Source organism: Sarcophilus harrisii, chromosome 5 (assembly GCF_902635505.1).
Source record: "Sarcophilus harrisii chromosome 5, mSarHar1.11, whole genome shotgun sequence".
NCBI classification, from domain to species: Eukaryota; Metazoa; Chordata; class Mammalia; order Dasyuromorphia; family Dasyuridae; genus Sarcophilus; species Sarcophilus harrisii.
Genome location: NC_045430.1, coordinates 116,515,064 through 116,534,379, shown reverse-complemented (window position 1 = coordinate 116,534,379; position 19,316 = coordinate 116,515,064). Strand labels below are relative to the sequence as shown.

At 32.5% G+C, this 19,316-nt stretch overlaps 1 protein-coding gene across 2 annotated transcripts in view; it reads left to right on the top strand.

Annotated features, from left to right (window-relative positions):
- The window catches only part of ABCC9 (ATP binding cassette subfamily C member 9), a 184,178-nt gene that overhangs the window by 141,264 nt on the left and 23,598 nt on the right, over positions 1-19,316 (top strand). For both annotated transcript variants that reach the window (XM_023504489.2, XM_023504488.2), the window contains 2 exons: positions 2,835-2,937; positions 17,670-17,780. In XM_023504489.2, the coding sequence (XP_023360257.1) occupies positions 2,835-2,937; positions 17,670-17,780 (214 nt within the window). The remainder of the gene's footprint in view (positions 1-2,834; positions 2,938-17,669; positions 17,781-19,316) is intronic.

Sequence of the window (19,316 nt, the reverse complement as noted above, 5' to 3'; positions counted from 1 at the left end):
TTTGTAGAACATATAAATGAAATCAATAAAGAAAACAGAAAAAGTAGGCCGAATTGGAGACTAAAAAAATAACATAAATAAGTAAACAAGTAAATAGCTTTGTTATCTAATGAGTGTAATTAAAAATCAATTCAGAGAAACCACAAAAATTATAATAAACATAACAATGGTAGTATATGTGTGTGTATACAATATATGTATGCATATATAAATCTGTTAAATGCAACTAAATCTATCTTTCTAACTTCCTATCTTCAGGGACAATTTTTTCCTAAACACTTGCAAGAAAAAAAATAACTGAATTGAGAATGCACTTAAAATTTTTAAAAATTTAATATCAACAAATTAATAAATCCAAAACAAGGAGAAATTTTAATATTTAAGGAGAAAAATATATTGAAACAAAAATGTTAAAGAAACCATTAATTTAATTTGAAAAACCAAGTCACTAAAGTAAAAAATAAGAAAAATCACAATAAATGGTGAGAAGAGATTTTAAAATATCAATATTTTTATACTTAAATTATATACCAATAAATTTGAAAATATTGAAATTATTATTTACAATTTTAAAATGCCCAAATTAACAAAGCAATAGATTGAATAAAAAGATAATATCAGGGGAAGAAATTCAACAAGTTATAAATGCAATGCCTTGAGAAACAAATTTCAGAATAAGAGTGACTTAGAAGTGAATTTTATCATGCATCAAAAGACCTACACTTCACCTTACTATTTCTATGTGATAAATATGGTTTCTGTGCACAACTCAGGGAAGGATAAAACAGGAATTAGAACTGTAGATCACTGACTAATCAATACATCAATTAGAACTGATATAAAAATAATATAATTTTATTGTTGTAGTGTCCGATAGGCTGAGTAGTATATACAAATATAAATCAACCCATCTTGGGGAATTTCAACAAAATCAAATCACAAAATAATCAACATTGTTCTATTTTACTTAGAAAATGAATATAAAGAGGAATACCATGTAAAATAACCACAAAATATGTTAAATATTTAATGGTTAGCCTCCCAAATTAGCATATGGATTTTATATCAATCAAAATACAAGTGGAGATATTTTATATAATTAGACACAGTGGAGGCAGCTAGGTGGTGCAGTGGATAAAGCACCAGCCCTGAAGTCAGGAGAACCTGAGTTCAAATCTTACCTCAGACATTTAACACTTCCTAAGTGACCTTGGGTAAGTCACTTAACCCCAATTGCCTCAGCAAAAAATAAAAATAAAATAATAATAATAATTAGACATAGTAATACCAAAATTCATATGGAAGAAGAAAACTTCAAGAATAGGGAGGACAAGAAGAAGAAAATAAGGAGGGAGTATAGTATTATTATCTCAAGTAAAAAATTAAAGCAGTAATTACCAAAATTATCTGATCCTGAATAAAAGATAGACAAATAGATCAGTGCATTGAGTTATTTAGTAAGATTTATAAGAGAATAATACAGTAGTGTATATGCAGTATATTTAAAATCACAAATTACTTAATATGGAACTTGAGGAAATTGGGTGCTGTTTGATGGAAGATCAATTTCACTTATAATTTTATACTTTATACCATAAGTTCCAAGTGGATATATAGACCAAATATAAAAAGTTACATGATAAAAAATAAGAGGAAAGTAGTAAAGGTTTTTTTCATAATTATAAATGTGGGAGAAGGGAAATATTCTTAAGCAAATAGGATATTGAAGAAATTCTAAAAGGAAAATCTTTCCTTTAAACAGATACCCAGATTATTGAATAGATACCTAAATTTGTAAGATGAATATCCATTACACCAACTAGTCTAGCAATTAAAAAATTTACACAGGTAGTTTTCAAAATGAGAATGAAAAAAACTATCAGAAGCTATTTGAGATTTTTCAAAATTACTAATATTCAAATACATGCTAATTTAAAAAACTCTGAGTTATTACCTCCTACCTATCAAGTTGGCAAACATTGTAAAAAGTGAAAAAAAATTGAAGGATTATTGGAAAATCAGCATGTTAATTTTTTTGCTATTCCTTTTGGAGGTATGAATGTGTGGAGTTATAAATGACTACTTTGGAAAGTAACATGAAAATTTCCACACTTCTTGATCCATCAATCCTATCAATATTAGATTTATACCAACATTAAGAAAAGACCTGTATGTATAAAATTATTAATAAAAGCAAACTTTATAAATTCAAAGAGCTGGGAATAAACTATATCTAACAATTAGAGAAATCTTTTAAAATTGTGCCATATAAATATATTAGATATGATTGTGCTTTAAGGAATAATGGATATAAATAATATGAAAGAAGTACTTATGGTAAGTGAGGAAAGAAAATCCAAAAGAATAACTTTATGATCATGTAAATAAAGACTACCTTAAAAAGCAAAAAAACCCAAAAAAACAAAAACCAGATAAAACAAAACTGGTTAAATACAATGGATAATATTGTCACTGTCTTATTAAATAAAAACAAATAGCTTCCTTTTCTCTTAGCAAATATCACATAAAGTTATATGATTGCATTACAGTCATTTGGAGTCATTTTTAAACTTTTTTTCCAGAAGTTCTCTTTTTTCAGCTGTAGGGCAAGAAAGGAAAGTCTCTGTTTGCCCCATCTGTATTAACTCTACAATAAAGCAGTAGCAGTTGAACTTTATTTTAAGTAGGAGCCCGTTTACTATTCTTTCTATCTCCATTAATTTGTCACTATGTTGAGCAAGCAGTGAAGTAGTAGTAAGTGGCTGTTTTTTATTATTTTTCCCATTGTGTGGTTAACATCATAACTTTTTTTTTTTTGGTTTTGTTTTCTGCAGGCATGAAACCAGATTTAGGCAACGCATGTTAGAGCTGACAGACACAAACAACATAGCCTATTTATTTCTCTCAGCTGCCAACAGATGGCTGGAGGTCAGGACGGTACGTTCATTTCTTAATTTCGAAATAGAAATCAAATAAAAGTGGTCTAATACAAAGAGGGAGACAATACTAAGAACCCATCTCATGCAGAAATTTAGTACCAACTTTGGGTTTAACTGTCCTTTAAAATAGACCAGGTTTATTTATATTTTACATTAAATTTGTTTTATTATTCCAGCTAATAGTAAGACAACCTCCCCCCTGCAACAATTCACCTGTGCCACATTTGTCTTTTGATTACATAAGTTAATGGAAAGACAAATATTTATATACCTTCAGAAAGAAAGTAGTGTTCAACTGAATAAATTTGTAAGTGAACAGATAGACTAATTTTCTTACTTCATTGTACTTACTTGACAGATACATTTGATTTTCCATTGTCCATTTGATTGGAAGGATGTTATTAGCTCAAGTAAATCCATTGTTCCCTTTTTTCTCTGTTCTCTGTGCTACTTGTTCTGAGTTCCTTTTTATGTGTTCATGTTCTTTGCTTCCTTCTACCCCAGTTTTTCTGTTCTTTTTTTCTTTCTCTACTTCTGCCATTGTTTCTGTTCAAGGAGTATCCTCATTCCTAATCTGGCTTTCAAGATGCTAAATCTCAGTTATTTTTAAACACAATGGCCCAGGGGAAGGTTCATCCACTGACATTTGGCCCACATTGAAAACTTGGCTGGTATTGAAAGAGGTACTGAAGTACCTAAGGGTATGGTGGCTAAATGATGAAAAAGCACTAGCCACAGAGTAATAATTATTCCTATTTATGAAATATGAACAATGCTATTGTAAATAATGATGGTTTGATGCTATAGCTTTAAATTGTCTACAAGTTTGGGGGGAAAAAAGGAATGCTCACTTATTCAGCAAGTGATATATTTCATTGAAGTATTTTTTATCAGTACATTCCCAATGAATTTTAACTATGTTTAGGTTTATATCAAGTAGTTCCTTCTATAAGAGATTTAGAAGAAATGAAAAAAATCCATTGGATGATAGAAAAATCCACCTAAGATAGAATGTCTAATTATTTCACAGATACAGATTTATGCTAAACTTGGTAACTCAAGTTCCTCCTAGTGTCCCATATTCCCTCACTTTGTTGACACAGATTCCCTGCTGAGCAAAAAATAACTCAGCTGAATTAATATTACTAAGTTTCACATTTAAATTAATGACTAGCCATCAGTATTAAATTCCTTTCAGAATGAATGGAGAGGAAAAGCTCCCCCCATGTGACTTTTAGATATTAAAAAGTATTTTTTCACATTTCTCATGCAGAACCTGAATTTTTATTTAGGTGCTCGTTTTTTATCCTCTCAGAAGAAAATAATTTCTCTTCTTAAAAACTGAGTTGAATTCTCTAAAATGGTCAAGTAAAAATATGCTGTCCACAGGAAGGGGAGAATAAAAATAGCCTTGCATCTGTTTTTCTCCAATTCATGGAGAGCAAATGTATTTTCTAGGGGAAAAGTATATTTGCTTTGAACTTCAAGTGAGTGGGCATTGACTAATGTCTTGGGTTTCTACCCTTTAGCACTTTCAGTAGAAAGTCAGGCTAATGGGCAAGAGTTTTGTATGAATCTTCAAGTAAACCATGTATTCATTTCTCATGACCCAAAGGAAAGGTGTTTGTGACTGAAGTCTTCCAAGAAAAGAAAAGTTAAGAAAAAAAAAATAGAAAGGCAAAAACATCAAAGAAAAAAAAACCTAAGTTTTCATTTGTACTCAGAATGAAAATATTTGTTAAGTGAATCTCCCAGACAATGGTTGAAGGTATTTTGTGTATTAAAACCAGAGATCTTTCTCTTTCTTTGTCTCTCCATCTCTCCCTGTCTTTTTCTCTCTTTTTTTATCTCCCACATAGATACACACACACACACACACACACACACACATACATATAGCAATTTGTATGTGAAAGACTGCATATTGCTCCTTGTGTCTTACTCACAGTTCTTAATATATATATTTTAAACTTAATTGAGTAATGAATTGCTCTTTGGTATTATATTCAGAGGCATAACTAACATGGGGATAGAAAGCTTTGTACCAGGGTGACTACATGGTAGCAATTTTTACCTCCCCAAGAAAAGACTTTCCTGTGATAGCTACTATTTCTAATCTTTGTCTTACAATCCTGTTGTTGTCCTATGAACATGCTTATCTTAATTCATGATTTTTCATCCTTCCTTAGATAACAGTAAAATTCCATTATGCTTATGTACCACAGTTTGTTTAATTAGCATCTAATATACATTATACCCAGTAATTTGCTGCTGCAAAAAGTGTTCCTATAAATATTTTTGTGTATGTGGGATCTTTGGGGAGCACCAATCTTCTAAGGAGATAGGACAAGTAGTGAAATTTCTGTGTCATTGGATGTTGATGTTTTTGCCAAAATTTTTAGCATGATTTCAAATTGTTCCCCATAATGATTATAATAGTTCATGATTCCATCAAGAGTGCACAAGAATAACTATCTTTCCACAACCACTCCAATACTGATAAACCTTATTTTTGTTGCCTTTGAAAATTTGCTGGATGTTAGGGAAAATACTGGAGATATTTTGATTTTCATTTATAATTAGTGATTTGGAGCATTCTTTTATATGATTGCTAATAGTTTATAATTCTTTTTACTTTTAAAAATGGTTTTAGTGTTTATATATTGGAAGAATATTGGGGCATATTTTGATATAACTTGGAATTCAAGATATTTTCAGTATAATGTCTTCATTTTTTATTTATGTCTAAAAGACCATTTTAAAGTACACACACACACACACACACACACACACACACACACATACATACACATGCATATGTAACCATTATTTTTTAGCACTTTAAAATATCCTTTTTAAATAATAGGTTTTTTCCAAATGTACTTATAACTTCATTATGTAATAGATGGTGACTTCACCATTGCTTTCTTCCCCTTCATGTTAACAAATTGAATAGCAGTAGCAATATAATAGAAATTTCATTTGACTTCGATTCAGAAGTCCTAGGTTCAAGTCTTGAACTAATACTTATTAATTTATTTGATCTTGAGCAAGTTACTTAATTTTTTTAGAATCATGTTTTAGCCTTTATTAAATTAAGTTAATAACAATTATGTTTACCCACAAGGTGGCACTTTTGGTCATTCCACTGATCCTACTTCATAAGATAGGTTACCTCATACTCTAATAATTCCAGTGATGTTTTAGTGCACTCAGCATATATACTGGAAGAGTACCAATCTATTTATTTCTTTCAGAACATAAATGATCATCTATCCCTTTTTTTCAGTGTTGGAGGATGGTACCTACATTATTGCAGATTTGACAATTAGAATTCCCTCACCTCTGGAAAACCTGACTTTTTAAAAAATTAACTTAATATATACCTAACTGAATTTTAGACTGTGACATTAACATAATAGAATCACTTATCTACAGAAAAGGTAAAATATTTTAAAATAGTATTTACAGCTTTTCTTGTTTGACATAGAATCAATAAAAGTAGTACAACAATACAAATAAAATATCCTGTGAACTACAACAATGCTTCACATCTCTCACATGTCCAGATAATAGCTAGACAATAGACAGAATGTTCCAAAATCAAGAGTTCTAAGCTGTTTCATTTTCTTAGTGCCCACAGATATCCCTCCCATAAGTGAGTAAAGGTATGTAGACAATACATCACAGTTCACAACTGATGATTGACTTGCATATACAAGAGATCTCGTCATTAGGCAAAGACCAAGAAAATCTGGATGTCTTAGCTCTGGTGTGAACAGAAACCTCCCAATATCTAGAAAGAATATTCCCAATCAATGTCCTATGGCTGGAAAGAAATTCTTTCTCTTGCCACATATAGATTATCTTTTGAAGAATAGAAGCAGTAGACTCTATGGTAGACCACAACAAGGAGAAGCAATATTGGCTTGAAGTCTCTCTCTGACATTGAGACTTTTGTCTCTTATCCCTCTTTCTATCCATCAAATTTAATTTGAAATGTTAAAAATAAAGGTTAAAATACCAACAAATCAAAGAATGATAAAATTCTAAAAGAAGAAAATCATTTGGTTGGTAGAAACATGAGTTAGAGTATGACCACCCGAGTTGCTCTGGCAGAAAACTAAGTATTTTTTTCTTTGTATGCCAAGTAATGAGGACTTTACTTGTGTGAAATGTATCACTACAACATAACCTTTGAAAGCTGCTTATGTTTAAAAAAAACCAATGTTTTCTCTTCATTCCTTTGCACTAAACAATTCCAGCTTCTCTGGCATCTGCATTTCCATTTGCAAAAATTGTGTAACTCTATCTAAAAGCTGTCTTTCCAAGGCTTTGTCTTGCTGTGTGGTGAAAGGATAAAAGAATATTCACATATAATGAAGCCAAAAAAATGAAAGAATGTCTTTAGAGTCAACAGACTTAAAATTAAAATACTCCCATGAGCGAGTCTATATGAGGGATTGTGAAACAAAGGGAAAGTTGTGTTGTAGGCAATTCTAGGTGATTCCAGGAGTCTAAAATGGTCATATTTTAAGGATCTTCATTTAGAGAGTTTGTATTGCTTTTTTATCAAATCAAATATCCAGGATAATATATCCAAAATCTATCTACCCCTTGGGCACTAATATGCCCAAGAAAAGATCTATCCAACACGAGTTAAATTCTGTGATTTTTGTATATTTCCCAGATTTGTAGATAATAATTACTTTCACTAGAAATCCACATAAGTGTTTTTGAACCATTACAAGTCAGACCAGGTATTTTTTAGTGTCTCTATTGCTAGGAAACAAAGCCTTATTTTTTCTTGATAGTATGTCAGATTTGAAAAGTCTGAATCATTTAGGTTCCTCTGTTTAGTTCATTTAGAAGCATGGAAACTCCTCTCTTGAGTTGAAAATGTCAGTCAGCAGCAGTGGAGGAAGTTTTGCTTTTCACTGAATTCATTGTGCTGATTGATGATTTGGGCATTGTGTAACCACAGTAACTAGCCAATGCCATTAAACCAAGAATCTAGACTAAATATCCCATCAGAAGTTATCCAGAATTTCTGACTTTGTTTTCTCTATTCATATGATTGCCTTTGACTTTTTTTAATGCCTATTTATTGACACCAAAAATTATACAGGCAATATTATTATTCTGTACTTTTTACTAAAGTTTTTTTTAAATAATAAAGGAGGTAGAAATAAGAAACTTAAATGAGATCTATAACTAATTTAAAATCATAGCTTAGATGAAAGCCATATCTAATCAAGAGCCTCAGTCTTCTGTATTACTATACCTGTTACTACAGAAAAGAAGGAAATAGAAAAAAAAAACATGATATCCTTTGATTTTCACTGGGAAATTATTCAGTGATAACTTCTATGATCCTTTGCTATATATAAAAGAGAAAAACAAAATAAAATATGAAAAAAGTTCAGGCATCCATAAATTATGTCAAACCTTGAATCACATGCAAAGAGACTTCATTTCTTAGGCAGTAGAGAACCAGGAGTAACATATCTAGATTTATGCATAGGGAAGAGAGTATGTAGGATGATTTAGAGGAAGTAGAGAATAGAGATGGGAAAACTTATTGTAGGAGGATAGTGCAACAATATGATAAGAACAAAGCATGTGGTATATAAAATAATGGCAGTGGGAATAGAGAGAAGGGAAGGAGCATCAGAATTCTCATAAAGATAGAATTGAAATGACTCGTTAATTAATTAGTTTGCATATGAAATATGAGGGAGAGAAGACCAAAATAGTATAAGATTTCAAACATAATAGACTGGTATCATGGTACCAATGGTAGTGACATTGCCTAAAAATAGTTTTAGATTAAATAGAGCATATTTTAGACAATACAATTTTGAACATCTTTAATCTGAAGGGCCAGTAATGCACTTAAGTATAGATGTCTTGTAGATTAATGGAACCATAGATTAGGAACTCTCAAAAGAAATCTGTGGTTTGAAATACAGATTTGCAGATCATCTGTTTAGAGTTAATAGTGGAAATCAGTAAAGCAACATAAATTTTTAAGAGCTTGATATCTACTTTACTAGACAAAGGTAAAATAATTTCTGCCTTCAAGGAGCTTATTTTCTATCAGAAGAGACAATACACATGTACAAAACACATATAAGGTAGCCTTGTGATGAGAACAGGTTAGCCCTAGCAGTGGGGGGGGGGGTGTGAACTAATAGAGACCTCAGATAGAAGATGACATTTGAGCTGCATCTTAAATGAAAACATAGCATTGAATAAGGTTTCTTATTCAATTTTTAAAAGTTACTAAAGGAAAGAAGAGATGTTAGAAAGACAATTAGGAAACTTCAGTGGTGTCAAAAAAGGAGGTATGAAGGACCAATGACGTGTAAGAGTCTAAAAGTCAAAAAAGAGAGAGCACATATGGTAAGGTCAAGAAGGATTTCATAGAAATTTCCAGATTCCAGGCAAATAAGAATGTTATATAGAACAACTCACAAATTGGCATATATACATATTAATAACTGACTAGAATAGAATTCTTTAAAACCGTTTTTTAGCCTTCCAAGTCAACACTATCCTTACATGAAATTGAAAAGCCAAGGATATGTCTCCAGGATCTATTACCTCATTTCAATGTCTTTTTACTTTGCCTTAGCATTCTCTTCTTCTCCAGGTATCCTGTAGTCTCATGATGCTGGCCTTTCCTGTCAAAAAGGAAAGTGGTCTGATTAACTTATCCACACCAAATTTTTATGAATTTTATTTGCCACCCTGTCCAAAAAATCATCATATATTTAATAGTCTATGAAAAAAAGGCAATGCTTAATCATAAAGCACAAATTACTAATGGTAGAATGGGAATATCAACATACCTCATATCATGTGCCTGTTTTAGCTGCACAAGAACTATCTCAATAGTGAGCAGGAATTAGATAAGAACAAAGGGTTTTAATGATGGTGTCAAGTTAGCTTTCTAACTATTAGAACTGTCCCAAAATGGAATTATCTGCCTTGAGAGATGATGTGTCCTCCCTTCTTGTAGTTCTGTATCAGAAGCTGAAAGAACAATTTATCAGGTATGTTAGAGAATTCCTTTCAGTTAGACTAAATGGCTACTGAGGAAACTTCCAACTCCTGAATTCTATGATTATGAAGGGTGCTTAATTAGGTTGTTTTCAGGGAATGGAATTTGTCTTAGCAAATAAACAATTACATGACCCTGCCCTTTTAAAGAAAGCTTCAAAGAGAAAAAACAAGAACAAAAACATGATACAAAGGATAGTAGATTTTAAACTGAAAGAAATCTTAAAGTCCACTGATTCATTCTCCTCATTTTATATGTGAAGAAATAAGCTCATAGGTTTGAAATGACTTATTCATATTCACATGAAGTTAGTGGTAGAACCAGAATATGTGTTTTGTCATTATACTTTTTAAGATAAAATGTTTAATTTACTTCTGCCATGATTGATAATACTTAAATGATGGTTCACTTTTTATCTCAATGACGAGTCAAGATATTTTTAAAATCATACTTTGAAAATAATAAATAGCTGTGATTTTTCTTCCCTTCTCCAGAAAGTATTTCCCACCATCACCTACCCTTATTCATTCTAACCTGAAACCAGGATCAATAGATTTCTTTAAAGTCACTGGCCCTTCTAAAAACAAAACAAAACAAAACAATTCCACACCAATAGTTCACCTGCCATGGCCAAGTTTTAGCACACTGAAATTGCATACCAGACAATGAATCAAAAAGTCTGGATTCTAATCCTGGCTCTTCTACTTGTTAGATGATCCTTGTAATTCACAATTCCTTCTAGCCTCAAAATTGAATTAATATATCTGCTTTGTCTGCCTCACAAAAAAGTGGTTTGAAGAAACACTATAAAGGCACTATAGAAGGATAAAGGATCAGTGTTAAATTTTAGATCATCATCACTTCATTTCCTGCAAAAATTTTACATCTCTGATGTAAAACTGTACACAAATTCATATATACTACAAAATGCAGAAGGTTGAATCTACCTTTTTAGCTTCACAGAACTGCCAATGATCTTTTAAAAACAATTGTTGACCAACTTGTTTTTGACAGTAAATTCCACAGGTGGTGTAATTATTGCTTTGCTTGCCTCTTGTATGGGACAGAAGAAAGTGAGGTATTGAATCTGTGTTCATTATCCCTTTGATAACACATGGTATGTCTCAATTAAGTAGATCTTGATCAGTTGATTATTAATTATAATTGTTAGTTGTATAGAGCTGCCTAGGTTGGAACTGTTGACATTTCTGTGCAATTTTCTAAATGCAAATTATTCCATTCTCTCTTCTAGTTAATTCTGAACCTCACCCATTTTCTCCATATTAACTACTCAAGATATAAGTACATAATGAACTTCATATTCAGTTCAATTATATAATCTGGTCCACCCATGAAACAAAGAATCTAAATTTCATGGTCATAAGAAGGAGATAAATCTATGATTAAACTCTGGGAATAAATTCCTAGCAGAGAGCGTCTTTTATATGCCAGGGATACAAATGTAAAAAGTAAGAACAGTCCTTGCTGCCAAGGAGCTTTCATTCTCCTAGAGGATATGATAAGTATGATAATATGATAAGTAAACATTAAGTATAGGTATAGAAGTTCCTTGGTGAGAGTGATAAACAGTGTTGTTGAGTCATTCTGTTTTGCCTTTTTCTTACTCCGGGTCCAGATTAGTTTTCCTGTGCAAACACTCCTTTGCTCTAGGAAATTGTATCAAATCATCTGTATTTTTTTCTGTGTTTTTGTGGTTTCAAGACTTTAACCAGAGACAGTGTTCTTTCAAAACATTTCAATGATAGATCTGTTTCTTTCTCTTCTTTGAAAATACCCCCATTGCCTTCTTGTTTCTAATAAATATACCAAGACTAGCAAAGGTCTATGATTAACAGTGTGTTTAAAATAAAGCAAGTATTTAAAAAAAAAGAAAGGTAAACATACTTTTTAGTGTCTAGAAGTAAAGGCACATAATGGAGCCCAAAGAGAGAATATACTGACCTTGCAGTCTATAGCTCAGGAAGATTTCAACAACACAGCTTCTTTTCAATCTTCCATCTGCTGGTCTGCTCAAGCATCCTTGCTCCAGAAGTCAGATTTTGAGAGTTGGAAGGCGCGAATTTAATAAATATACCAAGACTAGCAAAGGTCTATGATTAACAGTGTGTTTAAAATAAAGCAAGTATTTAAAAAAAAAGAAAGGTAAACATACTTTTTAGTGTCTAGAAGTAAAGGCACATAATGGAGCCCAAAGAGAGAATATACTGACCTTGCAGTCTATATCTCAGGAAGATTTCAACAACACAGCTTCTTTTCAATCTTCCATCTGCTGGTCTGCTCAAGCATCCTTGCTTCAGAAGTCAGATTTTGAGAGTTGGAAGGCGCTTCAGTCACTATCTATTGCAATCCCTAACCAAAAGACATCTTATACTTAACAATTAATCATTCAGCTTCTGCTTTGAAACTCTTAAAGGGAAGAACCATCACCCCTAATGACAACCCATCACATTTTTATATAGTTCTCATACTTAGGAAGATATTTCTAATATCAGCCCCAAGTTGATTCCCCTCTAAGGTCAAATGGAACAAGTCTAGTTCTCCAAAGTACAAAAATTAAAATACTTTTAGACAGTTATCTTAGCTACCCATCCCCACTCTTCTCTTTTCTAAGCTAAACATGCCTAATTCTTTCAACTAATCCTGAGGTAGTATGTATTCAATATTTTGGGTGCCCTACTCTGAATACTCTAGATTATCAATGTAATTAAAATGCACCAACATAATTTGTAACCTGCCATTCTTCCAGCAGAATGATGATTCTAGTAATTCACCATAAGCAGGGTATGAATTGTTTTCAATAGTGATGATTCATTTATCATATGTATCCATACTCTTTTCCAGTCCTCTTTGTGACCAACAGTTTTTTGACAAACAGAATAAAAATAAGCTACATTTATTTTGCTAATGAGGATGCACAAAAATCACCAAGCAGGAATCTTTCATGTATTAGGATTTTATTTGAAATAAACATTATTTGAAACCGAGGTATACCTCTCTCCCACAAGGGTTCCTACTTTTATAAACTCATAGAGATAGGATTCAGATCTAACCCTCTGGTTCATCATATCTCCACCTGTAGTTATTTCAGGAAAATCTCCTTAAACAAATTTCAGATTTGTTTATGGCCAGAGTCTTTCCAAAAGAATTTGAGAGGCCCTTCTAGAAAAGTTATTCAAAGTACAAAATAATAGATGTCAAAAATAAGATAGTATACATTTCATCAACCATAAAAGAAACAAAATATTAAACAGTAACCTATCACAAATAACTTACAGGAACCCATAGATACATAATACACACAAACCACTCAAAGGACTCATACTGAAGACATTCACAAACAGATACTAAAGCCTATTTACTTGTTCTATCATGCTCTTCCAGGAGATTAAGATTCCTAGACAACTGATTCAGGGGACTGATGAACAGTTTTCCTTTTTATCTCAGCCTGTATTGTCTGAAAAGCAGTTCAAGGTCCAGATTTTCTGCCTAGCCAGATCATATTTGGGGCTTTCAGGCACTAAAGTAATTCTGTCAGTGATAATCTAGCTCCTCAAAGAAATGGCACTATTGCAATGAGTATCTACTGTTGTCAGTCAGTACATGAACTTCAAAATACCCCAAGTCATGAGTTTAAGATCATAAACTAACCACCATAAATGTTAGAAACATCCATCTCATGATCACCATTCAGTCACCTTTTCTCAAGGAAAGAAATAAATCAAAAGAGAAAGCCAAGGATATATGATAAAGTCTTAGACTCATCCATATGTACTATTGTCATATGTATGTAACTGTTTCCAGGGAAAAGAGCAAAATCCATTGGGGAAATTCAAAGGAAAGTTGTTGGAAATGTTCTAAGCCAGACATTCAAAAATTTGGGGTTAATAGACAGCTCTTCTTGCCTCAGTGAACGTTTTTCTTTGGCACACCTCCTATTCCAACACTTTCCACCCTTGTCATAGGGAACAACTAGTAGTCTCTGGTCATATATACACTTTAGCAAGGTCCCAAAGCATGTATGTCAACAGAAGTTGCCTTGCTCAGCCTCATCACCCTTGTATTATAAAAAGATTACATTTTCAAGAAAAAATATCAGTTATACAACTTCTATATTGTGCCAGACATATGGCTTTAACTAACTTCTGGAATGAACTGCATTACTTTTCATATTCAGAAATTTTCAAAGAAGTTGGGTACTTATTCTAAGGAGTCTGATCAGGCAGATAGATAAATAGATTTTCATATCTAGCTTGGGAAAGTCATTTGTACTTTCCAGGCCTCAGTTTCTCCATCTTGTTTAGAGTAAGTGACTTCTAAAGTTCCTTCCAGTTCTAAAAATCTATGGTTTTAAGTTTCTGTTTTGTTTATATGTAGCATAGTATATCTTTCCATAATACTCCAGTCATGTTGGATTTTGTACTATCTCCTCCATAACACCCCCACACTTTTCTGCTTCTGTGTCCTTTGCTTCTCCTTTTTTATCCTGTCCATATACTCATGGATTGCCATAGCCAAAAAAAAATTCATCACAAAGTGTTAGCTTACTGTTCATGGTTTTTTATTTTGTTTTTTTACTTATTGGAGTTAGTACTAGAAAGAGACATTAATCTGTTACTTAAGCTAAAATTGATACCTTTGTAGCATATTACAATGCACTAGAGTATATGATGTGCTTACATATCCTTCTAAAATTCAGAATCACTTCTATACCATAATGAAGCATTCGAATGAGACTATTTAGGAGAGACTATAACAACCCATTGTGATTATCATCTGTTGACTATCAAAAAGTGTTTGATGTGGCAGGACAAAATGTTGCCTAAAAATTCTTAAAGCAGAATGTCTCCTACCCATACAACAAGATCATTCAGAATTCCCAAGGATGTACAGCAACAGAAATAACCATATTCAATGAGGCTTTGATAATAAATCAGTTGAGGTCATCATGATGGAGCTCCAGGACAGAGTACAAATTGAGAAGGAATTCTCTGTGGATAGCAAATGCCTCTAGATGCTACTTTTCACAGATAATGTTGTATTTGTTGCATCAAGCTGTAGAACAGGTAAGAAGGATCTCCTGGAAGAAGTCTGTAACAATTCAAAGTAATTTGACCGGTTCATCAACACAGTAAAAACTAATTGGATAAGGAATGTCTACTGCCCATATTTCAATTAACATCCCATGGCATTTGTTTATTGGTACGATTCTTGGACAGATAATATAGATGGTCAATGAGTTGAGCCCTGATTGGAAATAGTGAAGAAGATGGGACTGCAACATTTTTGGAAAATTACAAGGCTTCTTTATTGACCCCAGAGTTTCCATGAAAGTAAAGTCTTATCTTTTTAATATTACTTTTCTACCAATGTTGCTATATGTCAAGATGACAAGGAGCACCTTTAATTCTAAAGAATTAAAATTAAATTGTGAAGGGGTATATGATTAAAATGAATAGGCTGCAGCATGTAACCAGTGAAGAATTCTGCAGAAAAGCAGGAATAAAGAGATCATCAGTGAATTGTTTAACAAGAAGAAAAGAGAAGTTAGATACATGACAAGAGTTAAAAAAAAGAGCTTCACTTGTCCCTCAAAATTGCATGAGAAATTGAGAAAGGTTTCTAGCATACTGGGTAAATTCTTTATAGTAAATTTTTAGGATAGCATGACAGATCATAACAATCACATAATGAGGAAGCATAGATGAATCAAGATCAAAATTATTGGAGGGAGTTCCTAAATTGATGAAATCACAGGTCCATTTGAGTATGAGAATGCTTTTGCCTTGATGCCTCTTTAATTATCTATGCCCAGTTTAAATGTCATATCTCTAGGAGGCAGGTTGTATGGTAGAACAGTTTGGATTTGAGACATGTTTATTTTTTTATTTTTTTTTATTTAATAGCCTTTTATTTACAGGTTATATGCATGGGTAACTTTACAGCATTAACAATTGCTAAACCTCTTGTTCCAATTTTTCACCTCGTACCCCCCCACCCCCTCCCCTAGATGGCAGGATGACTAGATGTTAAATACATTAAAATATAAATTAGATACACAATAAGTATACATGACCAAAACATTATTTTGCTGTACAAAAAGAATCAGACTTTGAAATATTGTACAATTAGCTTGTGAAGGAAATTAAAAATGCAGGTGGGCATAAATATAGGGATTGGGAATTCAATGTAATGGTTTTTAGTCATCTCTCAGAGTTCTTTCTCTGGGCGTAGCTGGTTCAGTTCATTACTGCTCCATTGGAAATTATTTGGTTGATCTCGTTGCTGAGGATGGCCAGGTCCATCAGAACTGGTCATCATATAATATTGTTGTTGAAGTATATAATGATCTCCTGGTCCTGCTCATTTCACTCAGCATCAGTTCGTGTAAGTCTCTCCAGGCCTTTCTGAAATCATCCTGTTGGTCATTTCTTACAGAACAGTAATATTCCATAATATTCATACCACAATTTATTCAGCCATTCTCCAACTGATGGACATCCATTCAGTTTCCAGTTTCTAGCCACTACAAAAAGGGCTGCCACAAACATTCGTGCACATACAGGTCGTTTTCCCTTCTTTATAATCTCTTTGGGATATAAGCCCAATAGTAACACTTCTAGATCAAAGGGTATGCACAGTTTGATAACTTTTTGAGCATAGTTCCAAACTACTCTCCGAAATGGTTGGATTCATTCACAACTCCACCAACAATGCATCAATGTCCCAGTTTTCCCACATCCCCTCCAACAATCATCATTATTTTTTCCTGTCATCTTAGCCAATCTGACAGGTGTGTAGTGGTATCTTAGAGTTGTCTTAATTTGCATTTTTGAGACATGTTTAAACCCCATTTTGGTTGCAACATATGCAGCTGAAGTCTGAGCTTCAGTTTCCTCATCAGTCAAATCAGGAGCTGGGATTTGATGACTTTAGAATTCTTTCTAAGTAAAAAAAAATATCCAATTGCTTCTAAAGCCTTTCTTTATTCCAAAAAGTTATTAGATATGTTTTCCTAAAGCATTTACTTAATCCTATGCATGTACCACTCTTGTGTGATTATTCTGTATGATTTTATATTATAGTTATTTTTGTGCATGTTGCCTCTCTCCATAAGGGAAGGAGCCATGTCATATTTTATAGTGTTCTATACTCTGAAGATGACTAATAAATGTTCATTGGAATGATGAGAATGTGCATGATAGTATGGGATGTTATGTGATACCCCAGACAAAAAAACCTGACTGGCATTTCAGCAACTTCATTCTTTTCTGAGTTTCTGAGAGATAAATGGTCCAAATTTTAATAGGCAGCCTGGAATAGAGTCTTGCCAAGGCTGTGGCTTGCATACTAAAGAGTTCTAGCATAGCAGTCACAGTACATTGGTGAAAAGCCATGAACTAAAACAGACACAAATAAAGGCAAAGTGCTAAAATTAGAGACACAAAGAATTGCCAATCTGAACAAAGAAATTTTCCACCTAACGTCATTGCTGACATTCCTCTGAAACTGTAGGTATTTAGGCTTATAAGACATATGGGAAATGTAGAATAGTACTTTCTCTGGTGGTCATTCCTTAGTGAAAAAGGTAGTCCAGTCTCATTGATTTGAAAATTTGGAAATAACCTATTTTTATTACTTTTTAGGATTATCTGGGAGCATGCATTGTTCTCACTGCAGCTGTTGCATCTATTGCATCGATTACTGAAACATCTTATTCTGGTCTAGTAGGATTGGGCCTCCTATATGCACTTACGGTATGTATGAAAGAGACTAATTTAGGGGAAAATGGATTTGTATAAAAGATTTTATATATTTACACATATATACACACAGAGAGATACATATGTGTGTACACACATATCTAGACCTATATTTACACATATGTATATATATATTAATATACAAATATATACATATTACACACATATATATTTTTAATCCAACATATGGATATCTTTCAAGGTTTGTTCTTGTTAATGTGTGGTAGGGGAAGAACTCGAAAGAAATAGCAAAATGACTGTCTTGTAAGCACTGGATTCAAACCAAAGCCAAACAAGTTTAGGACAACTTGGAGTAGATACAGACTTGAGGAGCCAATTTTTTTTAATTGCAAGACCTTTCCCCTCTCCCTATACCCCAGTGCACACAGGAACATACACACACACACACACACACACACATGCACGCACTCATACTCAAAGTGCTCCTAACCTATAAAAAAAAAAGACACTACTTGTTTAATCACACTCTGTTTTCTGTGTTGCCACATAATACTTTATATAGACTGTATTTATTAATTAAACATGGAGAAATGAATGAATTATTAGCCTAATGTAGGCCACCAAAAATATTTCAAAAGTTTTTTTTTTCTTTTTTTGGATCAATTGGACTATTAAAGTATCTAGGCCTTCCTAGATTATCTTAGACATATAGATTTCATTTACAGAATTTTCATTTGGATAAGGAAAATATATTGTTGCATGTGACATTATTTAATAATAATTAGAACTTATATTAAATACACTCAGATTTGAAGGTAGAATCAGAAGCCATGTTTCAGGGACTCTTAAATAAAGGTCAATGAACTTATGTGTGTGTCTGTGTGTGTGTGTATGTTTAATTTTTTTTTAGGCTGGTATTATAACATTTATTAAAATAATGCTAATGGTTAATAGAAACAACAAAGAACCAAAGAATTAAAATGCAAGCTATGTAAAACTGAAATGTGTCTAATGTATTCATTCAGTAACTAACTTAAAGCCCAAGAAAGACAACATTTTCAACATAATAAACACAATTGGCTTATTAGTTATCAAAACTGTGGATTTTGCATTTTGTACCCTTTTATCAATCAGGAAAAGAAATCAAAAAAGAATGTTTGGAATGCTATATAACAGACATATAAAACAAGGTAGAAAATTACATTATAAACTATATAACAATGGCTATAAATATATTATCTTACATTTTCCCCCTAGACAATAGGTTTGTTATCATACATACAAAGCATGTAAGTACTAAGATAATAAAGAACAGACAAAATACATGTCAGCGTGTATGGTACCATATAAATGATATACCCATCTTACTACTTTCAAAATTACATAATAGTGTCAGAAAAAAGTCTTAAAACTACATATTTTAATTTTAATTTTTTTATTTTTTTGCTAAGGCAATTGGGGTTAAGTGACTTGCCTAGTCACACAGCCAGGAAGTATCTGAGATCAGATTTGAACTCAGGTCCTGCTGACTTCAGTATCTATCCACTGTGCCACTAGCTACCCCTAAAA